Source organism: Python bivittatus, unplaced genomic scaffold (genome assembly GCF_059951505.1).
Source record: "Python bivittatus isolate LINGU-HERP-01145 unplaced genomic scaffold, Pbiv_v1 ctg000210_np1212, whole genome shotgun sequence".
Lineage (NCBI taxonomy): Eukaryota > Metazoa > Chordata > Lepidosauria > Squamata > Pythonidae > Python > Python bivittatus.
Genome location: NW_028277053.1, coordinates 5,591,260 through 5,614,821, shown reverse-complemented (window position 1 = coordinate 5,614,821; position 23,562 = coordinate 5,591,260). Strand labels below are relative to the sequence as shown.

At 51.5% G+C, this 23,562-nt stretch overlaps 1 protein-coding gene across 5 annotated transcripts in view; it reads right to left on the bottom strand.

Moving 5' to 3' along the window:
- Positions 1–39: 39 nt before the first annotated feature.
- Positions 40–23,562, bottom strand: part of SPG11 (SPG11 vesicle trafficking associated, spatacsin) — a 62,327-nt gene continuing 38,804 nt past the window's right edge. For 2 of the 5 annotated variants that reach the window (XM_088139262.1, XM_088139265.1), the window contains 18 exons: positions 23,146–23,254; positions 21,059–21,218; positions 20,415–20,663; positions 19,974–20,174; positions 19,467–19,574; positions 18,432–18,594; positions 17,845–18,059; positions 16,639–17,398; positions 15,315–15,457; positions 15,004–15,205; positions 14,454–14,591; positions 13,620–13,753; positions 13,097–13,204; positions 11,621–11,789; positions 10,384–10,472; positions 8,468–8,623; positions 783–934; positions 40–619 (listed from right to left, as the gene is read on the bottom strand). In XM_088139262.1, coding sequence (XP_087995388.1) covers positions 439–619; positions 783–934; positions 8,468–8,623; positions 10,384–10,472; positions 11,621–11,789; positions 13,097–13,204; positions 13,620–13,753; positions 14,454–14,591; positions 15,004–15,205; positions 15,315–15,457; positions 16,639–17,398; positions 17,845–18,059; positions 18,432–18,594; positions 19,467–19,574; positions 19,974–20,174; positions 20,415–20,663; positions 21,059–21,218; positions 23,146–23,254 — 3,437 coding nt within the window. In that variant the 3' untranslated portion in view covers positions 40–438. Of the gene's footprint in view, positions 620–782; positions 935–8,467; positions 8,624–9,374; positions 9,493–10,378; positions 10,473–11,620; positions 11,790–13,096; positions 13,205–13,619; positions 13,754–14,453; positions 14,592–15,003; positions 15,206–15,314; positions 15,458–16,638; positions 17,399–17,844; positions 18,060–18,431; positions 18,595–19,466; positions 19,575–19,973; positions 20,175–20,414; positions 20,664–21,058; positions 21,219–23,145; positions 23,255–23,562 lie in introns of those variants that run through there. The other 3 variants (XM_088139264.1, XM_088139266.1, XR_015795882.1) reach the window with 3 other exon arrangements.

The window sequence follows — 23,562 nt, the reverse complement described above, 5'->3', positions numbered from 1 at the left end:
ACTCCCAGATTCAGCAGTCACTGAAATCCAAAAAGCACCACATTTGCAAGGCTGCTTTAATAGGTCCAAAGTTAGATCTGAAACAAAAGCTATTTGTCTTCTGGTATTCAAGGAAAAACAGTTCTGAAATACTCCAAGATCAAATTCAGGTATGGTTTTCTCTTTTTTTGTTTGGCCACAAGTTAATTCAAAACTCTCTGGCTTCAGCCAAGGAAGTTGGTCTTCAATATGAGGTTCTTATAATCCAATGGTGGTTGCGTTCCATTCTGACTTCAGAAGTCAATATATTTGATACCAACCCCAAGATTAATAATCCTCAATATTTTGTGCAGCTGATGTCATCTAAAAATATATATCTTGGGCACTTTTTTTTTTCTGGCTTGACTGAAGTTTGTGAGGGCACGGGTTGCCATTCTGCTTCGTCCAGCCAGTGTGAGCTTAATTGGCCAGCAGATCATTCAGACAGCAGCCTGTCTGGGCATCATTTAAAAGCATGTTCACAACATCGTAGAACTGGTTGTCGTAGGCAAGCTTGTAATACACATAAATGTCATCACAGTAGGTCAGCAGCTTCTTCAGGTTTCTCAGGGCAGACTCGTTGGCTGCGTGCTGCTTGAACCTGAAAGAGGAGGTCCCTCGGTTAACAGAGGCCTCCCTCCCAGCTTGAAAAGCTTCTACCCCTTCGCCTTCCCGTTAGTTCTTGAAGAGGGAAAAAGCGAAGGCAGAAAGCCAGCACCCCCGCTGCAAAGAATATGAAGAAGCAGGTGGCAACCACAACTCACTTCTGGGCAATATCCTCAAAGGTGCTCGCCTTGAGCAAGCCATGCTGCTTGTACTCCTCCAGGTAGTTGAAGTCGCCCTTCAGGATCACTTGCTGATAGAGAACCTCCGACCAGTCTGGAACAAAGTCATAGGCCTCTGCCACCACTGCTGCCTGGAGAAAGAGAAAGGGGAAGGGAGAGGAAGGCGGATGGCCCCCTTGGAGCCGTGGTACTGCAGCCTCTGAGCCACGTTACAACTGCCACGTAAGAACAGTTAGTGACGGTACCCGATGTCCACTGAGGCTCAAGGGAAGCATCAGACCTTATCCGAGCAACTGAAAACTGAGGCAACGGAAGGAGCAAACCCCCGGAGCACACTGTACAGCGGTACTTCTAGCGCTTCGCAGACTAACAGCAGCAGCAGAGGGAGTCTAAGGGGGCAGTGAATTCTGCCTTCAGAGACTTTGGACCATCTGCCTATTTTGAAGGGTCTACTCTTCCAAAATGCGAGGTGAGATTAAAAACTGTGGCTTGACTTTTCCCCAAAATATCACCCCAAAGTGTCAGGTTCGGTCAGCACGGGGCTTCAGGGAAGCTCGCAGCCAGACCACGCGGAATCCACCGGCGGTAGCTAGCGGGGAAAAGAGGAACCGAAAGCGCCGCTAATTAACGGGCCACCTGCGCCCAGCCAAACCGGAAAACCGCAGCGGAAGCTTTTAACTATAAACTGATAACGGCGCGAGCCAGCAATGAACGGGGCCACAGGCAGCGAAACAAGATCGCAACGCAGCACAGAACCCGCGGGCTTGCACGTAACGGGGAGGAACCAACCCAGCCGGAGGGGGACTGGCAATCAAGGACAATAGACCCTGACCGATCCTGCCATCATGAACAATCAAGGGGGATTATTGGGGGCCCATAATCCGCAGCTGCAACGTGATCGCGGGGCGGGAAAAAAGCGTGGGAAGGGGGGAATATAACAAGTGATGCAATTGTACCAAGCCAGTCCTGGCTTTGCTTGTGACTACTACGTTACGCATGAGTAAACCTTCTTTGTGAACCACACGTGTCACGAGAGTTTCTCTGTCGAACGGGGCAAACCTTACATAAAGCCAGGACTCACCGTTAGCGCTACCCGGTACCACCGAGGAGCGTTTCCTTTTCCAATACAGGCATGACCAGCGACGAGGAATCCGTGGGTCAGCTGGAGCACGAGGAACCCAGGCTCGAGGAGGGACGGTCGGAGCCACCTGGGAGCGACGGGACAGCGGCCAGGACCGGGCGCCCTCCAGCCGAGCGGTGGTCGATGGGCGTGAACCAAGGGCCAGACGGTTCAGGCGTCACGATGACCCGAGGTTCAGTGTCCCGGAACCGCGAGTGGGACGAGAAGTTCGCCCGACTAGAGGAGAGAGTCGAGCGGCGCCTAGACGCCATGGAGGCGATGCTCCAGACCCTGCTACAGAGAGTGGGACCACCTGCGGTGAGCGAGGGGGCGAGCAACAGGGGTGGCGGTCCGGCACCTCAGCCGGCACCGCCCACGACGCCCCGGTCGGTGGACCGACGGGCGGCAGACGCCCTGAGACTTCGAGGTATCACTGGGAAGTTCTCAGGGGACCCTGAACAGCTGCCGCACTTTTTGACGCACGTTAGGGGGTTCATGCAGAGGGGTGGTCACCTATTCGCTAGGGACGAGGAAAGAGTATCCTACGTGGCCGAGCTGCTAGATGGTCAAGCAGCTAGCTGGGTGATCGGACTATACGATGCCAACGCGGCGGAACTACGGAGTTTCCCGGACTTCATGCAGGCGCTCCGGGACAGATTCGAGGACACATTGAGCGCCAAGCGGGCGGAGGACGACATCCTGCAGTTCAGGCAGCGGGGCAAGTCGGTATCAGAGTACGCCCTGGAGTTCCGGAGATTGGCAGAGAAGCTCACGGACTGGCCGGAGTCCCTGAGGGTGAAGTATTTTAAGAGGGGGCTCAATCCAGAGATCCTGGAGCGGGCACTGGGGCGGGACGACCCGTCCACAGTGAAAGATTGGATCTGGCTGGCCGGAACGGCGGAATCGGCGTGGCGGCAGATCCAACAGAGCACGAGGCGACGGGACCAGACGAGGGACCAGCCGAGGGAGAGAACCCCCGAGGAAAGGCGGAGCAGTCGGCGGCAGTCCACCGGGGTGCGAGAGGCGACCAGAGCCCCGAACCTGTGCTTCCGGTGCGGAGGCAGAGGCCACCGAGCGGCGCAGTGCCCGACGGAGCGGGAAGGAGCCCCACCACGGCCTGAAGTCAAGCCCCCGCGTGCGACCGGGAAAAGGGCCGGCGACCGACCGCGGAAGGGGGCAGTGGCGGCGGTGACCGAGAAAGGACGCGGGGGGTGGTCGACCCCGGAGACAGCGTCCTCCGGAGAGGACTCGGAGCCGGCGGGAAACGAGGCGCGCTCGCACTGAACGGCGTCCCAGTGCGAGCAGAGGAGTCGAGGCGCGCGGACCCAATAGGAGATGAGGACTGCCCTCCGTTCCAGGTGAGAATACACATCCGGGGGGTGAGATCCGGAGGGGAGGCACAGCTGCGGGCGCTACTGGATTCAGTACCCAGCTGTGGTCTCGGGGCTCGGACTACAGCTGAGGCGCCTCTGGGAGCCCATTGCATTCAGCCAGCTAGACGGCACGCTGGCGGGGGGGGGCCAGCTCAGTATTACACCGAGCCGGTCCAGATGACGATCGGGAGTCACCGGGAAGAACTGAGATTTGTGGTGGTCCCAGTGGCCGACTACGTGGTGGTACTCGGCTTGGCGTGGCTACGACGACGGAACCCACGGGTCGACTGGACGGCGGAGGCAGTGCGGTTCGGGGTCGACAGGCCGGCGAAGTGCGGGAGCCGAGGGGACCGAGCCGTGGAGACGGGTGCGGCCGCAACCACAGACGGGCAAGTGGAGGGTCCGGGACACCGGGAGACGGGGCGAGAGCAGACGGAGCCTGAGACCCGGCCAGCAGCAGCAGCAGCAGCAGCGCCGGGACCCCGGAGACCCGCAACGATCCCGAGGCGTGGGGAGGCAGCGGCGACTGGCGAGACAACCGCAAAGAGAGAGGCCGGGCCCGGGGAACCCACGACGGGCGGCGGAATCCCGAGGCAGTATCGAGACCTGGCGGCAGCGTTCGGGGAGAAGGAGTCCGACCAGCTCCCACCACACCGGCCCAGTGATTGCGCCATCGAGTTAGAGCCAGGGGCGACCCTGCCTAAGCCGAAAATGTACTCCCTGTCAAGGAGAGAAATGGGGGCTCTGCGGGAGTTCATAGACAAGAACCTGGCGCGGGGGTTCATCCAACCCGCGAAGTCGCCATTAGCGGCCCCGGTACTATTCCGGGAGAAGAAGGATGGCTCGCTTCGAATGTGCGTGGACTACCGGGGGCTGAATGCAATCAGCACGGAGTACAAATACCCCCTCCCCCTGATGAAGGACTTGATGTCGCATCTGTCTAAGGGGAGGGTGTTCACAAAACTGGACTTGCGCGAAGCTTACTTCAGAGTCAGGATCCGCGCAAAAGATGAGTGGAAGACGGCGTTCAACACGCCGCTCGGAAGCTACCAGTTTTCCGTGATGCCGTTCGGATTAAAAGGGGCCCCGGGGGTATTTATGCAGCTAATAAATGAGGTGCTGCACGACCTACTCTATCGGGGCGTCCTGGTCTACCTGGACGACATCCTCATCTACACCGAAACCCTGGCGGAGCACGTGAGCCTGGTGCGCACGGTGCTCCAGAGACTGCTGAAGGCACAGCTGTACGCGAAGCTATCGAAATGCGAGTTCCATCAAGAGCAACTAGACTACCTCGGCTACCGAATATCCAGCCGGGGAATTGAGATGGACCCGGCGAAAGTGAAGGATGTCCTGGGCTGGGAAGCGCCGCGAACCCGGAGGCAACTCCAAAGCTTCCTAGGGTTTGCGAACTTCTATAGACAGTTTATCCCGAACTTCGCCCAAATCGCCCTTCCCCTAACCGGCCTGCTGAAGACCAAGGGCACTGGGAAACCCCCCAAGCCCAGCATGGCACTTGCGTGGACTGCAGAATGCCAGGGGGCGTTTGAGGAGCTAAAACGGCGGTTCACAGCGGAGCCGATCCTGTGCCATCCTGACCCAGATCGGCGGTTTATAATCCAGGTAGATGCGTCAGACGTGGCAACGGGGGCAGTCCTGCTTCAGCCCAGCCCGGAGGGGGCCATCCACCCATGCGCCTACGCCTCCCGCAAATTCACCGAGACGGAGAGAAGGTGGATGGTGTGGGAGAAAGAGGCGTACGCAGTCAAGTGGGCTCTGGCCACATGGAGGCATCTACTGGAGGGGGCAGCTGAACCGTTCGAGGTGTGGACGGACCATAAGAACCTCGAGGCCCTGAAGACCCCGCGTAAGCTATCCCCCAAACAGGCGCGGTGGTCCCAGTACTTCGGGAGGTTCAGGTTCACACTAAAACACATCCCCGGGAAGCGCAACTTCCTAGCAGATGGACTGTCTCGCATGCCCCAGCACGCCAGCCTACGGGAGGAGATCGTGGACTCCATCATCCCTGCCAGCAGACTGGCTGCAAAGGCGGTGACCCGAAGCCAGACCAAGAGGGAGCGACGGGACGCGGCGCCTGAAGTAAGGCAAGGGTTCGCGGAGGCGGCGGAGCGGGACGCTTGGCTCAAGCAGAACCGAGAGGCGCTAACCAGCCAAGAGGGGTTGTGGTGGCACGAAGGAAAGCTGTACGTGCCCGAGGGTTGCCGACGGGAGGTCATGGAAAGAGCCCACGACAGCCGGAGTGCGGGGCATTACGGCTTTGTAAAGACGCTCCACTTAATCCGGCGGCAATTTTGGTGGCCCACGCTCCGTAAGGACGTGGAGGCGTACTCGGGGGGTTGCCCGGTGTGCGCGACGGCGAAAGGGGCCAAAGGCAAACCTAGAGGGCTACTCCAGTCGGTAGCGGAACCCGACGGCCCATGGCAAGAGGTCGCCATGGACTTCATAGTAGAGCTCCCGGAGAGTAAGGGGAAGACCGCCATTTGGGTGGTTACGGACTTATTCTCTAAACAAGCGCACTTTGTAGCGTGCCGGCGAGTCCCCACGGCAGAGGGGTTGGCGAGACTGTTCGTGCAACATGTTTACCGGCTCCACGGCACACCCCGACGGGTCGTCAGCGATCGGGGCGGCAACTTCATCGCGCGGTTCTGGAGGGAGTTCCTGAAGCGGGTGGGGACGAAACAAGCCCTTTCTTCCGCGGCGCACCCGCAGACGGACGGAGCCACGGAACACCTGAACGGGGGGCTCGAACAGTACCTGCGCTGCTACGTGGGGCACCAACAGGACGATTGGGCAGAGCTACTACCATTCGCGGAAGTGGCATACAACAACGCCGTCCACAAGAGTACCGGGTTCTCTCCGTTCAAAGTAGCCACCGGGAGAGACTTCGTCCCCATGCCGGAGTTGCCTCAGCCGGAATCCCAGATCAACTCCCTGGACGCCTGGTTCGCCCAAATCGACGCGACCCGGCGAGCGGCGCACGCGGCATTGCAAAGAGCCAAAGCCGACTACAAGAAACACGCGGACCACAAGAGGCTCCCCGAGGAGCCGTGGAAAGTGGGGGACCAGGTGTATCTGTCAACCAAAAACCTAAAGACGCACCAGGCATCGAAAAAACTCAGCCCGAGGTTTGTGGGGCCGTTCCCCATTGCAGAGGTCATCAATCCAGTAACCGTCAGGCTGACGCTCCCGAAAAGCCTCGGAAGGATCCACCCGGTGTTTCATTGCAGCCTGCTAAAGCTGCACCAGCCGGGGAACGCCTGGCACAAGACAGAGGGAGTGCCACCACCCATCATGGTCGGGGGGGAGCAGCATTTCGAGATCAACCAGATACTGGACGCCCGGAGGCACAAGGGGCAGACCCAGCTCCTAGTGCAATGGAAACATTTTCCCAAGTCCCACAGCGAATGGGTGAGTAAAACCCACATAAGGGCACCGGACCTAGTGCGGGACTTTTACAAGAAATACCCCGGGAAGCCGAAATAGAGCCGAGGGGCAATTGTCTTCAGGGGGGCGGTATGTCAGGTTCGGTCAGCACGGGGCTTCAGGGAAGCTCGCAGCCAGACCACGCGGAATCCACCGGCGGTAGCTAGCGGGGAAAAGAGGAACTGAAAGCGCCGCTAATTAACGGGCCACCTGCGCCCAGCCAAACCGGAAAACCGCAGCGGAAGCTTTTAACTATAAACTGATAACGGCGCGAGCCAGCAATGAACGGGGCCGCAGGCAGCGAAACAAGATCGCAACGCAGCACAGAACCCGCGGGCTTGCACGTAACGGGGAGGAACCAACCCAGCCGGAGGGGGACTGGCAATCAAGGACAATAGACCCTGACCGATCCTGCCATCATGAACAATCAAGGGGGATTATTGGGGGCCCATAATCCGCAGCTGCAACGTGATCGCGGGGCGGGAAAAAAGCGTGGGAAGGGGGGAATATAACAAGTGATGCAATTGTACCAAGCCAGTCCTGGCTTTGCTTGTGACTACTACGTTACGCATGAGTAAACCTTCTTTGTGAACCACACGTGTCACGAGAGTTTCTCTGTCGAACGGGGCAAACCTTACATAAAGGACGCTCCTGCCAATATAAGCTGGTCGTGTTTCTTAATTCCTCTTCTTTGCGTTCTCAGCGCAACCGCGGCAGTAATCGCCACTGTCCCCGATGCCAGCTGCAACGTGATCCCAGTCACACTTACCGTCCACACTCTTCCCTTGAGACTGACTCTGAACTGCAAAGCAAATCCGGCTTCCTTCATCCTATCTGGTTTTTGCAACACCTCACTGGGAGGACTACAAAACGTACACAGTTGTGTGCTGTTTTGGCTGCTTTTTAGACAAATACTACCCAGCTACAGATTTTGGGTTTTTTAGATGGTTTTATACATTATACAACACTGAAAAATGCCATAAATGCTATTAATAAATAAGAAGTACAGATAGCCCTCAGGTTACAGCGGCAATTGGGGTCAGGATTGCCATCGCTAAGCGATGCAATCATAAAGCGCGATGTCACTTGACCACATCGCTTAGCAACGGCAATCCCAGGCAGTCCTGGTTGCCATTATAACCCTGAGACACGCAGGTGTTTAAGCGGGAAGCAGCAGGAGTCCCAGGTAAGGAGTGGGGGGGGGGCTGCGGGGAGGTGGGAAAGGCCAGGGGAGGTCCTGGGAGGGCCAGCGCAAGCTGCATGTGAATTGGGGGAGGCCGGGGGAGGGTTTGCAAGGCTTGGCACAGGCCATGCACAAGCACAGGAAGGCTGGGGACTTATCAGAGCGACCTGCAATCTTCCTCGCCAGCTTCCCATTGACCTTGCTTGGGGGAAGCCGGCAGGGAAGGTCGCAAATGGTGATCACGTGACCAAGGATGCTGCAGCTCTTGTAAGTACAAGCTGGCTGCCAAGCGCCCAAATCATGATCACATGACCGTGGGGACACTGCGATGGCCACAACTCTGAGGACCGGTCGTAAGTACCACTTGTTCAGCACCATTGCAACTTTGAATGGTTGCTAAACGAGTGGTCAGTAAGCAAGGACTACTTGTACATGCTTGGGCATATGATAAGAAAAAGATCAGGTTTCTAATTTGGTATTTTTCTTCTAATACTTTTAAAGACAAACCAAACCATCTCTTCTAAAGGGTGAAGGCCCTCCTCACCTGGTAGAACCTGGGCAGCGCCAGGATACACGGCAGCAAGCTCTTCCTGCTCAGGTTAATCAGCTTGGTGCTGTGGTGAGTAGTCAGGAAGTGGAGCTGCAGAGTAATGAGTCTGATCAACCTCTTGCAGCGCAAAGACTGGCACACACAGAAGTCCTAAACAGAGGAGCAGGAACGCATCAGGCAAAGCAAGAAGGAAACAACTGGAGCAACTGTCTTTCCTGTTTCTTTCCAGACCAAAACCAGAATGGAAACATCAACATTGTCACATGCCCTCCACCCTTCAAATCCTAAAACATCTGAGCAGGATTCCTGGCAAATCACAGGTGACACTACTAGTGCTTGGTTTGCTGAAATATTATACTGTTAAGTTCATTATGTGAGGAAAAATGGAAGCTTCAGAGCTTGGCTAGCAACAAGGCAAGAGAAGGAGCATGGGGTGTACGATGGTAGAATTTTATAGTTGGAAGGCATTTCTTAGGCTCGCTTCCCTGCTCCAAGCAGGAATTCCAATTCTGGAGGTCTTTAAGGGCAGTTGTCCTGCCTTTATCCATCTCAAACATACCCAATGAAAGGCAGCCCAACATACCGCTACTTAAGTAGTTGCACTGCTGAATTGTTCTGAGTTTTTTCTATCACTCAGGCAGAATACACTGCCTATAATTTAAATCTGTTAAGTCTATATCCCATTCTCAGGATAAGAGAGAGAACCTTCTGTATGTAGTAGTAGTAGTAGTAGTAGTAGTAGTAGTAATAATAATAATAATAATAAAAATAAAAATAAAAATAAAAAAAATGCTGCCAGGCTCACAACAAACAAATTACAATAAAACCAATAAAACATAAAAGATAAAAGATGGCAAGAATGAAAGAATGTCAAGCTAGACAGGAATGAAGGAAAGGGCACCTCTCTCAATCTTTCACCAAAGGCCTGGGAAGAGTCTGGTCCTTGTGGCTCTTCTTGACAACAGCAGAGTGGGGGCCATCTGGCTCTCCGGGGAACCCCACATCAGAGGGCAGACATCCTTCAGGTATTAGAAGAGTGCAATCGGTCTTTGCCAAGCTAAATATTTCTAATTCCTTCATTGTCACTTTGCACAGGAAGAGGATTTGGGAGTGTTTATTTTTGTAAATTGTGTTGCTGTCCTTGGTTTGGACCCTCTGTTCGCTGCCTGGAATCACTGCTGGGAGATGGGTCGCTATCTAAATTGTTTAAATAAATAAGACTTCTTTCTTGTGATCTGTTAATAACATAGGAGCAAACAGAATGAAGGAAGGAAACTTTATCCCAAGTACAGAGAAGGGAGAATGTTCCAGGAAAGTGTATGGACAACTGGGACCTAATTTCTAGTAGGACACAGGCTTTGGTTGCATGAAGAGAGGTGGAAACTGGAGTTGGAAAAACAAGAAAGAAAACAGGAAAAAGAAGGAAACGAGCTACTAGATGCCATTAGAAGGGGAGGGAGGAGGCTGCTGTAGATGGCAGAGAGGGTTTCCCTGTGATTCTGCCATGGAATCGCCATCCTCACAGGCCTCAGCAAGTGCTGCCCATCAGAGAGCGCCTGAGGCAAAATGCTGAAACAGGGGAGGCGGCAAGGGGCACGTTTCCAAGGAGGTCTCACCAGAGTGACAAGGAAAAAATCAACACAGATGGAAGGGAGACGGTGGCAGTGAAGCAAGTGGAGAATAGGTAAGTGAGAGACGGTCTGCAAAGACAAGCCAATCCAAAGGACTCTCCTTAAATAAATCATTGAAATTTTCTATTTTTTTTCTCAAGGAAGAAATGAAAGGAATTCCTAGATAAGATACTGAAAATGGAAGCAAGACTGAATCCTTTGAAACAGGTCACACATCTGAGATCACAGGGACTACAGAGGACCCACAAGGGCCATGCACATTCTTATTCTCCATCTTACCTTGGAATAGCTCTCTGCAGCATCTAGGAAGAGGGTGAGGGCTTTGATCAGGAGCTTCTTCAAGCCTGGCACATTCCGGAGGCTCTCCTCTAGAAGGAAGAGAGCAGCTGACTGCCTGGACCATCATGGCAATCCCACCAAGGATCGTGGGATGAAAAAGCACAGGGAGAGGAGAGAGAGGAGTGAGGTGGCAGCAAGTGATCAAAAACTGAACCAGGGACATTTAACAAAGCCCAAATAACAACGGCCATCTCCTCCAAACTGCTTTGTATACATGCAGCCAATCTCTCTCTCTCCCACTGGAGCAGGTGCAAGGTGAACACCCTAGGAACAGATAGTCCTGCTACGACATCTAATTGGATGAGAATATGCTCATGAAGTTAGAAGAAATCTGGGGGATTGTGAAGTCTAACCACTGCTTAACAGAGGATACAACTACGAAGTTCTTGGCTTGGAAAGCTCAGGACTGAACACTCCCTAGTAGAGAAGACTGCTGCACCACATCCATCCTTGAAATTCAAAACAGAAGGAACCTCAGTTTCTCTCCAGTTCCATCCCCTGGAATGGCAATGGGAAAATCCAGTTTGCACAGGATTATTTAATATGACCAGGCTCCGGAGAGCTGCTGGCATCAAAGCAACCACCACCTTTTCCTGGTCTCCTGAGTCCGAGCTACTAAGCCTCCTCTGAAGGACAATGTCTTGCACAGGATTAGAAGACACCAGCATTCCCAGCAGCAGTCAAGAGGCAGCTTCACGTGTGGATCTGCTATCTAGACGCCTGCAGAGGACACCAAAGCCCAGCACAGCCAGGTCCATGGCTCTTCACTGGTCTGTGAAATGCAGCTCCCAACATCCTCCTCCCTGGGCCTTCTGCCCGGGAGTTGTAGTTCAGCAACACTCATCTACCATAGCTTGCCGACTATCTTAGAGAACACTTCAACTAGTTGCTGAGTAGTGTCTGGCTCTTGGTAACCCAGCAGGGGGTCTAGACTGCCCATTTTGCTGGTATCAGACACCTGCCAGCCATATTTCTAAAATTCCTCAAAGCTTGAGGGAAAGAAAGAGAGGAGGTGGGCACGTATAGTGCTTTGCTTCCTCAGGAGACACAAGATGAAAATCAAGCAGGCACAAGAAAGCCTTGACAAGCCCAGCCCGATGGATCACTTGAGTGCAGTCTCCTCCATCCATCAAGAGCTTCCTCCAGAGAGGATTTACCTGGGCAGATGAGTACTTACCCCACGGCTGAGATTCAATGAGCTTCAGCTGGATCTTGGCTGCAGCCTCATGGTTCTCCCCGATCTCCCGGCACATGCTGAAGCAGAGTGCAATCATGTTATGCTTCTCACTGTCTCCTGGGCGGCAACGCTTGATGTAGTCTAGCAGGGCCGTCTTGAGAGTCCCACTCTGCCAGAGGGAAGGGGACAGATGCAGCAGAAGGGGAACTGGCACTACCCCACAATGCCAAGCTGCCTCCACCTCCACCAGTCAAGAGACATCTTTCACAATGGCAGAATCCCAGAGACGGAAGCTATCACGTCCCAACTGCCTACTCAGCGCATCCCCAATCAATGGCTGTGAGCTTGAAGATGTCCCCTGAACAGGGGCTCACTCCAGATCAGGGGCTCCACTGCTGAACTGGTCTTACAATAGGAATTTTTTTCTAACACTGATTCTGAATCTACCTTCCTTTTACTTAAATCCAACATTCCACATCCTGCACTTTGGGATGATAAAAAACAGGCCTTGGCTTTCTTCATGGCAACACACTTTGAAATACTTGGAAACTCTAGGCAGTAAAACTTTCCTTGATTATGGTATTAGCAATCAATTCCATCTCATGTTTTTCTCAGAATTTTAAACTTCTGTTTATATTTTAGGCTTCTATGTCCTTTGCCATTTAACATTTTGCATGCTAAACATCCCCAAAGTTCCAAAATAGTTTCTGTTCTCTTTCCCCTTCCTAAAATAAAGTTTAAATTAATAATGCTGTGTATAGTTGATCATGTTGTGAAAGAGGAGGAGAGGCCTGCTTTCCCAAGTCATAGTCAAAGCGACAAGGCCAGGAATTGGGGCTACAGAAGTAAAAACTATTCTTGTTATTAGGAAAACAGGAGGAGGGAGAATTATGTATCCTGCCCAGAATTATACAAAATAAAAGCAGGATATAAATCTAATAAATTATCATCATCATTTCCCTATTACTTTCCAGTAATCCACTGTACCATGGCAGGAAGAAAGGGCTGATGGTGGTAGGATGGGGGTTCCAGAGGACTTCTGAAAGAGGAGGTGGAGTCCTCCAATCTTTCTACAAGCCCAACACTTTCCTGCTACAAAGCTATATCATGTATACAATGGACCTAATAAAAAATTGGGGGAGGTTAGTTTGACAGGACTTGTTCTTAACAAATCCATGTTGATTTCTGGTAATGACGTCATTGTTTTTAAGCCCTTACACCTTTATGATCTGCTCTAGAATCCTGCTCGATACAAATGCCAGACTGACTGGTCACTAGTTCCCTGGATCCTCCTCTTCACTTTTTGAAGATAGCCTGGAAGGACAGGATGGGGTGAGGAAGAAACTCAAAACTGCCCCACCTTGACTCTCCTTGGAATAAGAGGAAGGGAGAGCCTCTCCCCAACCTCAGAACACACTGCATCTGTACCAAATAAATAGTGGATTGGGGAAGGCTGATCTTATCTATAATACCTACTGGGTCCAATTTCTTTCTCATGAGCACCTCAAAGTAATGTTTTTCATGCAGCAGGTCAAAGATGTACGTCATCTCATTGTATCTGCCGATGCCAGTGAGAAGTCGAACCTTTGGGGAGAGAAGAACCTTCATGTTAGTGAGGCTGAAATGCCCCATCCAGCATGACTGCCAAAACATTCACAAGAACTCCACTCCTTCCATGGAGCATAACTATGTCTGTGGAGTATCTGCCACTTCCTGAAACCCAGCCATTTCAGAGCTCTCCCAGTCAAGACCACCCTCCATTTAGAAGCCGAGAATTAGCAGATATTAAGGCCAGACGAGGACACTGGCCTGCCACTCCCTTTGAATTAAAAGAAGTTGCAGCCTTCAGGTAAGAGCACAGAATACCTTGCAATTACTTTCCTTCTGTTGACTGGGAGGGGTATGTGTCTGCTCCACAACAGCCTGTTCTAAAATTTTTAAGGCCAGGGGAGGGACACAGCAACTGCAGCCAATCCATATTCTCAGAAGAGTTACTTACCACAAGACCATACTCTTCATTTGGTGCCAAATGTTCATCTGTGAGCAGCCGGGCAGCTTGCAGGACACGAGTAATCCCTTCCATGTGACAAGTCAAGCTGAAACAGTTATGGGCCAGAATCAGCAGTTCCGTAGCTAAGGAAGGAGAGGGACTTCCATAAACAAACCCTTGTATTGCTGTACACTAACCCTGGTGCCCTCCCACATGCTACTAAACTACAACTCCCAGCAATTTCAGTCAACAAGGACAATAAGAGATGCCAACTTTCAAATTTCAAATTTCAGCCAACTGGAGGATCAGAGTTCCCACCCTGATCTAAAAGAAAGCAAATGTTGTCCAAAGGAGAGAACGACAGCTTGATCATCATTCGCTAAATGAGAACAATAACTTCCAGGTGTTTTGAGGACAAAGCCAGTTTTTCCTAGCGGCAGACACCTACCTACCACTTTGTTCCTCTTGGAAACATTTGCACATCACTAAAGAGCTCTAGCAAGAAACCCCCAAGCTCCCAAGACAAACTTGTATGAAGAACAACAGTATGTGAGCAATGGCCTCCATGGAGAAGACACATTTGATCCCCATGATCACGGTGGCACATTTTCAATATGTGCCACCATGTTGTGCCAATACAGACTATGCAAAAAGAGTGAACAAGAGACATGGTATGAGGACATGGCCAAAGCCCAATGGTAGCCATATTCCCCTGGCCAACAGATCCTCATGAGATCTTTGCCGAAGTATACATGTGTTGGATTTCAGTCTTAGCCAAAAGTCCTTATAGGTACTTAAACTCCGACCCCACAAGGACCCTTTTTCTGTCCACCGTTAACTTACTGCAGGCAAGCTCCCCATGTGGCACAGAGGAAACTTTGTCCAGCAGCTTCATGCCAACAAGTGTGTGGTCCTGGCAAAGCTTGGCCAGTTGCAGGAACCTCTGGCTCTCCTCTGCTGGATTCAGAACTGGGTTTTGCTCTGAACATAAAATAAATATTCTCTTTATTTATTTATATTTCAAATTTAATCACCATCCATCTCACTCTGGGCGGTTTATAATAAAACAAGAATAAATACTAATTAAAATATAATAAAAACAATGCACATAATTTTAATTGCACATTCAACTCTTCACAGGTTAGGTGGACAGGCAGCATCTCCCCTCTGGTCCAATCCTAGGAATTATATTCCTTCCATAGCATGACCCAGTTTGATTAAATAATGTTATATACAAGCTACAGTCATGACAGCACTTAATGGTTAAAAAGGCTTGAGAATCACAGCAAACGCAGAGCAAAAGCGAGAAAAGACAAGATGTAAGCCAGATTCCAGGGAGCCAGACTCTCACAACCCCCCTTGTGTTCCCAAGGAGAAGCAGAAGTGGACTTACGGCTTCTTTCCTGAGAAGGTACCAGCAACTCTTGCATGATTTCTTCTGCCACAAGCTCAGCCACCGCCTCTGGCTCCAGCCCCTGATTGGTGATGAAGGCCTGGGCCTTCTTGTACCAGCCTGGCTGCTGTGAGGACAGGATCACCCGAAGCAGCTTCTCAGAATCGTGGACAGCGATCTCATTGAAGGAACAGCCAAGCTCCTGCAGAGTGTCATGGGGAGAGAAGAGTCAGACCTCTTGCCTTCCCGCTTGACAGCATGATGGCTGCCTATCCTTCACCCCACCCTGATTCAGACACCAAGGTACATACTTTGGAGAGTTCATAAAGGTAGAGGGTCTGTCGACAATAATTCCGGCCATGCACACATTCTGCAACTAAAGCCTGCAGGCTGCTGACAACCTGACTATCTGGAGAGGAGACCCCAAAGGAGGACCAGGAATCAAGGCTTGAGGCTGAGAACAAAAACAAGACATTGGAGAGTTGGAGCTGAGCAAATAGCCAGTGGAATCTGACAGACAGAATGCAGCTATTGGAGGGGGAGGCGGGCTGGCAAACATTCCACCAGGAATTATCCAACTCCTCACTGGCCATGCTCACAAACTCTGAACCAACAGAACCGCTGGACTTGCAGATGAACCACTGAAGAGCACCATCTTTCTCTACCCATTTCTGAAGGGGGAAAATGGTACTGGTAGTCCTCGACTTACAACGGCAATTGGAGCCAGAATTTCCATCATTAAGCGATACAGTTGTAAAGTGCAACAGCATCACTTAGCAACAGCAACTCCTGCAGTCCCAGTTACCGTCACTAACAGAATCCCATGCTCATTAGGCAAGGCAACTTCCTGCCAGCTTCCCAAGTCAGAGGGGAAGCCGGCAGGAGGTAAGTGGCTGCTGCCAGATGGGAGCATGTGTGATGGAGGCTCTGCGAGGGTCAGGGAGGGCGCACAAGTGTGCATGAGTGTGTGCAAGGGTGTGAGGGTGGCACAGTGAGGGCCGGGGAGGGTATCCGAGCGTGTACAGATGTGTGCAAGGGAGGCACAGTGAGGCTTGGGGAGGGTGCATGGGAGTACGCAAGTGGCCAGCACAGCACAAGCGCAGAGGGGCTGGGAGAGGGTGCTGGGAAAGGGTGCGTGGGTGGGGAAGACACTCCAGTGACTTTCAGCCTTCCCTGCTGGCTTCCCCACTGACTTTCTGGGGAAGCCGGCAGGGAAAGTTGCAAATGGTAATATGTGATTGCAGTGCTGCAACCAGTTGTTAAGTGGGAGCCGGTTGCCAAGTGCCCAGATCATGATCACGTGACTGCGGGGATGCTGGAACAGCCAGAACTCCATGGCCCGTCATAACCACCACTCGTTCAGTGCTGTTGTAACTTCGAACAGTTGCTGAACAAATGGTCATAAGTCAAGAACTACCTCTACTGATTTTGAAATGTCAGAAGGGCAAAATTTAAACAGCAGACCTACATCCCCTGTAGAAATGGCCAGTGGCAAAACCCAACTCCCACTGCTCACCCTGCTCAATTATAGAAGGAGACTAGCAAAGAAAAGGAAATGTGCTATAAGGAAGGAGCATGTAGGCCTTGAGAGAGGCTTTGGTCTAGCTCAGATGTTTCATGGTGAGTGCAACTTACAGCTCTTCAACCGGTTTCTTTCAGGCTCTGCTTCTCTGTTCCTCTTGCTTTCCTCTATTCTTTCAGCTGCCAGGAGAGCCTGGATCTCTGGATGGAAGCAGTTTTGAGAGACCTCTCCTAAGGCCAGTGTTCTGCAATGCAAGATCAGTGAGACATCTCTGCTGTAGAAGTTAAAATATCGGCAAACCCGGGCAGCTTCATGTACACTTCCTTCGTCTAGAAGACGTCCAACCAGAAAACTCAGTGATGCCACTTCAGCTTCAGAAAGCATCATTTGGGATATATCCTGGGAAGGGAAACCTCCAAGCTCCAGATACTTAGGAATGTTCAAAGCAGCAACCTTAGAAAAGGAGAATTCCTTGGCTAAGGAGTCAAAGGACAGCTCGCTACTTATGGAAATCTGGTGAGAAACTCTGGACTCGATCTGCCCTGTGCCTTGGTTTAACGTTTGTCGTGTGATGTGGCACAGCCAAATTTCCTTCTCTATCTTTTCCAGATCATCAAGAGGAATTGGGTCATTTTTGACCAGCCAGTGTCCAGCTAAAGCAAGCAGGAGTTGCCTCTCTAAGATGCCAGATGCCTTCTCGTCCTCCAGGCCCTCAGACACGAAATCTGCCTGAGTTGAGAAGAAGCTGGAGGCAGCTTGATTAGAGATGGCATTTTGCACGTAGTTCTCATGGCACTTTTTCCAGAACTCAATCCTTGTCCGTTTTTGAGTCCAATGGCCAATCTGTTTCAGGAGGTTGATGTTTTGAAGTGCCTGAAAAGTACACAAACAACAATGAGAACCAAAGGAAATTTACTGCGCAGAAATGAGAGAGTGAGAGAGCTCGAGTGCTTGTGTGACATATACAATCTCATTACTCAATGGATGGCTTTCACCCCTTGTGGGATCCCCTGCGCTTGCTATTCACTTCCTCTTCCTGGCAGAGATTCAGTGAACTCTGGAGATTGGGGGGCACAACTCCCACCACTGCTTTCAAAGGTCAGGCTGCCTCAGGCTGACAGGGGGTGGTAGGTCCCAAACAATCCAGAGAAACCAGACTGCCTACTCCGCCCTTTCAGATCCGTGCATAAAGCTGCACCTGATGTGGGAAGGGGGAAGCCCCCTCCAACAGCTGATATGGATGACATAAATTTTGCAGTAGACAGAAATGGAACACAATGAACCAGAACAGAAATTAAAAAGCCTTAACTCCAGTGTACCTCCTGAATAACAACGTTGTCTACAGGCAGCGCTGCCAGTTCTGCTACATCACGAGCCATGGAAAAAGAGCTGCTCTCCTGCAGCTGCTCCAGAATCCTTTGGCACTCGTTCTGAAACTTCTCAAAGCTGTAATTGCTTAGAAGAGCCCGACTGACTGAGAGGGATGAATCTTTCAGGATGGCACTGAGGGCGCTCAGCTTCTTCATATCTGGCCCTGCACCCAAACCGAAGAAGAGTGATAGCAACAGGGTGTGGGGTAGCCTGTAACTCAGCAATGAGAATGGAGCAAAGGGGCCCTTGCCTGAGTCCCTCCTCATGTGGAGGCCCATCCCCGGAGACGGTCTGGGACACAGGGCCTCTGCAGCTGTGGTCCACCAGCTGGGAGAGGACCTAACATCAAAATGCCAGAGAAGCTAAACCAGCCAAAGGGGCCCACTAAGTCCAGCATCCTGTTCCCCAAAATGGTTACCAGCTGCCACAGTGGGAAGTCCATCAGCAGGGCAATTTACGACTACCTGACATATTCAAAAGCTCCAGCTGTGTGAGCAAATGGCAGCTACAGAGAAGAAAGGGAAGATGCACTTGCCATGTAGAAGAGCAGTTCCTGCATCTGCAAGCAGCTGGAGGAGTTTCCTGAATTCGTACTCTGTTCTGCACTGCTGCAGCATCAGCTTGAGGAGGAAGGAGGCCTGCAACTCCAGCCAGGGCACCGGGAGGACGGGCAGCAGCCTTTCATACTGAACCTGAAGCTGCACGAAGACCAATATTTCATCATTCAAGACTTTAAAATCCGGCCTCTTCAGCTCTGGTACAAATTAAAACTGCTTGAACCAACTACTTGAGTGGCTACTCGAGCAGCAAAGGTTTTGGTCCCTGGAAATGATATGCACAAAGCAGTTCATGTATGTACGTGGCCAGATGACGTCTCCTTTGACTGAGACCTGGCTTGTTGAGCAATCCCTGTCCCTCGAGAAAAACCTCGAGAAAGGCCATCTTCATCCCATTCTTTCCCTCAAATTATTCAACTCCCCCAAACATCAGGAGCGAAATCCATCTTCCTCATTCACACCAGTTCTCCTCCCTACCTAGCCTATCGGCAAGTACAAATGGGCCATGTTCCTTTGCCTCCGCGTGGGACTAACGTGACACAAAAAAGACCTTGCCTGAATAGCTGCCTTTCTTCTTCGGCTGCCAGAAAGCCTGAGAGCATGGAGCTGATACAAGCTCTCTGACGGCACTGCTTGCGAAGATCACAATGCTGACACCCGATGCAAGATGACAGCCAGTAGATGTGCACAGGACATCCCCACCATTGAGGCAACAGACATGAAAAATGCCCCACATCTTTGATCTCATCAACAGGGGCTGAAAAGACCCCTTTTTCCATCAGCACAACTTCAGGGAGAGCTCTGTCCAGGAGCCAAGAAAGGGTCAACCTGGCAGTGCCCATTGTCCTAGGGAGTTTCGATCGCCTGGGAGCCAGGCTGCCTCGATGCGTCATGCAGCATTCAAGACAGAGTCAGCACCTCTTGCATGAAAAGGGGAATCTGCCTCAGTCATTAAAAGTTTGCTTTGTTCTGTTTTTAAAAAGCCACAAGGAGCAAATTAAATTTCTGCTTACTTTTGAAAGACTGGCTTGAAATGTGAGTAGTTTGGTCTTGGCTTTGCTGTAATTTTTGTAGTCCATGCACAGTTCATACACTTCCAGCATTATCAGCAAAGGAGAATCCTTAATATCAGAAGACAAACAAAAACATTGTAAAAATTCTCCAAAAATTCTACCCAGAGTGGGTTGTGCATGCTTTGAAGGAGAAAACATGAGTACTGGACGGAGTGCGCAGCAGAGATGGACGGGGCAGGAACCCTCTTATCATCTGAAGCAGGGATCCCACTTCTGAGGGAGCGTGCTCTCCTTTGCCAGATGTCTTTGGGCAGCCATCTGGTAGGAGGAAAACTTCCATCTGGGTTCTTGCACGGTGCGGGGATCCAGTCTCAGGGCCCTCCCATGTCTTGAATCCTGGCTCTTCCTCATTTGAAGAAGCCCTCCCTCCCCAGGCCCTCTACAACATGGGACAAGCAACCAGAGACACTCGCTTCAGTGGCAGGACAATGGCTACTGTCAGCTTACCTTCAGGAAGAGCTGAAATCCACGAAGAAGGGTCCTGACCTTTTGCCTCTTCAACAGCTGCTGCCAGAGAATGGCCAAGTCAGGAAGGCCCCACTCGTGGGTTTCAACTATGCCTTCAATGTGGCTGATCACCTCGGTGGTGGTGGAACTGTCCACGGAAGTTATTATCCAAACACAGAGACAATGGAGAATACCGGCATCCTGCCCAATGTGTGAAGGGGAAGAAATGAGGAGAAGCAAAAAGTTTTTTAAAAGAGCAGAAAGCTATCCGTACTGAAAAATACACATGCAAAAGTCTAAACTGCCACAGCCAGCCTGCACCCAAGGCACGGCACCTGCATTCTTCTAGGGTCCCGTTCCACCCCTTTTTGTCCTGCAAGGAGCACTGAACTATGGTCAGCCTCTCTTGGGGGAGCGGAGGCTCTCCTGGAGAACTCATACCTGGAAGCAAGCAGCGAGCACACTCAGGACGGGCGCGTGGTGCTTCACCGAGGCGGACAGAAGGCCCCGCCAAGGACACGGCTGCTCCCGGCTCTGGAGCAGGAGGCGGAAGAGGTCATGGGGCTGCTGCTCAGGCCACTGCAAGCCACCCTGCCCTTCCGGCAGAAACTCCAAAGGCTCCAAATTGTCCAGGGCCAACTTCAAGTGGTCCCGCAGGGGCAGGGGGAAGTCCCGAAGAAGAGGGATCACCTGGGAAAGGGAAGGAAGCCAACGTCCAGGCGCCGAAGGGGAGCAAGCAGCTCAGAAGGGCCGTAAGGCCTTGACCGAGGACCCACCTCGCCGAAGAAAGGGGCGACCCCTCCCAGGAGAGGAAGGAGGTGGCGGGGGGGATCCCCGGGACGCCGCAGGTCCTGGCTGTGGAGAATTAAGTCTCCGGAGGGCCCCTGGAAGGCAGCAGGACGGGCCGTAACGAAGCAGGCCTGCTTTCTCTCACAGCAACCACCCCCTTTTCTGCCTCAGTCTCTCCACAAAGCACTGCGACTTCACTATTCCTCAGCATTATAATGCTCTTTTCTCTTTACAAAAACCATCTTCCGCCCAAATCTCACAGGACTGTATCCCCTCAGTGTCCAGCAGCTTCTTACCTCAGCTGGCTGGTAGCCGTGCATTTGCGCTTCAGTAACAAACTGCAGCCATTCGTTCGATCGCGCACATGCTTTCAGGTACGATGTGCTCAGCTTGATATTGTGGAGCTGGCAAAACTGGACGACCAGAGACCAGTGCTTCCTCGCCTCACTGGATGTCCTGAAAGGGAGGAGGCCTGTAGCGCTTTACCCCCCAGTCCACATCCTCCCCTGCCCGGCAGCAACCCACGCTGCTCTCATCCTCCTCAGCAAACGAGATCTAGGAAGCGAGCCAAGGGCACAGGGGAAGGGCCCCGTGACCTTATTTTCGAGTTATTGTGTATTCTAGACCGTGAACAAGGGGGAAGTTCAGGTCAAGCATGATTTCTTTCTTCTTTAATTGATTCTAATGCCTCAAACTGTTAGCTGGCAGTTATAGCAACGAGTAACAAAACAGCAAGTGAAGAAAATAAGGTAGTCCTCGCTTAACGACCCTAATTGGGACCAGAATTTCCACCGCATTACATGACTGCACTGCTGAGTGACAGTAGTTTCAGTAGTCCTGGTTGTGGTTGTACTTTCTAACCCTTCACTCAAGCTGCTTAAAAGCAGCACCAGGCCTAGAATGGGATCCTGCAGTCTAGCACTCAAACTCTCCTTCCGGTTTGAAGGTGAAGCCAGATAGACACTCGCTCAACCAGCTCTGTATCCATCTAATGGATACAGAGCTGGTTGATCCAGCCCATATTTTGCAGTCTTCTCTGCTATGATCTTATGGGAGGCTTGTCAAATGCTCCAGTGAATCAGTCGTTCTGTCAAAACAGGAGATCAGGTTGGCTTGGCAGGACTTGCCTGAATTCAGCTGAATCTGATCCAAGCAACGCCTTCTCCTCTCAATGCTCACCAACTGACTGCTTACTCATCTCTTCTAGGGTTGGCCCATCATCAGCATTCTGCTAGCAGGTCTACAGTTATTTGGGTACCTTTCCCCCCTTTTTCAGGATGGAAGGAGTGAAGAAACCACCATCTGTGCTTCCAGCTCCTTCACCTTCCTGCCCAGCGCTTCATCGCCCTTTGTGGGTTGTGCCTGGCTATGGTGCATGTTCCTGGGTGGGGCTGTAAGAACAGAGACTTGTCAGAGGGCTTAAAGGGGCACCTTTTCATCACACCCTGAACGTGAGCCCCAGGAAGGCAGCATTCTCCTGGCAGATGGCCGTTTTGATCCCAGTGGAGAGTCCCCAGTCATTATCCCTCATCCCTTCAGGGCAGAGGCAGGAATCCTTTTATTTGCACAGTCTGTAGAGTCTTCCCCTGAGTCATGGAGGCTTCTAGATTCTTCTTTTCTGTCACTCTAGAGTATCTTCTGGGCATGCCTGGGCTTTCTGTCACGTTCCTTCTTCCCATCCATCTGGCTTTCTCATCTCTTCTGGGTGTTGTTGTCCTCCACAAACACTTCCCACAACTGATTCAGGAATTCCTCATTTCCCCTATAAGCTGGGCGTACATAGTTTTACCGCTAACCTCTTTCAGAGAGAAATGGCAGGAGGTAAGCTGGGCTGGCAGGAAATAACACCTAGTTCCTGCCCATGATGCCCACCAGTTCATTGGTATACCCATAAATGTTCCTAAAATTCCAAATATGTCCCTCCATCAGTTTTCATGAAATTTCTGAGCCAGGATAGATTGTATCCATATGTACCATCTCAATAAATGGGTAGTAAAAAGAGCTGAGTCTGCCAGCAGTTACTTGCCTGGTTACCTCTCTGATAAGCTATTTTTGCCTTGAGACTAAGCAACACACTCCAGTGAAACAGAAGGCACTTCCTGTGTTCCCCCCTCCCGCATGATCATCAGCTTCAGGCCCCAGAATGTTTCTAGGTAAGGATCAACACATGGATATAGACAGATTCCAAACTGGTGTCAATTATTCCAATTCTTCACCTTCACAAAAAGTACTGTAAGACCTCAGACTGTGTAATGAATTCCTAATAGTCTGATACGTCATGGCAACTTATGATCTCCAGGAGCCATCAAACACGACAAGTGGTCTTTCTTGCTCTCTCAACTGTCTTGGGACCAACCCACACAACTTTGAATCACAAACTCACTTCTTTGTCTCTTGATGTTCAACCTTATCCCAAACTGCTTCCTCTAAACAGACAAGAAGGTCTTCTGCTGCGGTTTTTTCTCCATCAGCCAGTTCTGCTAGCTTTTCAACTGAAAACAGAACAGGCAAAACATTCTGCTGAGGCACTGTCAGCCCAACATGGTAGATCACACTAAGAAACCACTGCCATATAGTGGTTCTGGGCTACTGTTCCTGTAACAGCTACAGTTACAGAACCTTGCAAGTCTGAATGTGCTTCTCCCTCCCTCACTTCATCTTCATGTGAACTAGGGAGGGGCCTGAGATGTTTTCTCAGATTTCTTTCTTGGCCCGGGCTCAAGCCCCTCTTATCTGACCATGATAGTAGCTCTTCCTCCTGTCCTTCAAGGCCATTCCCTCTGCCCTCCAGACACCACCT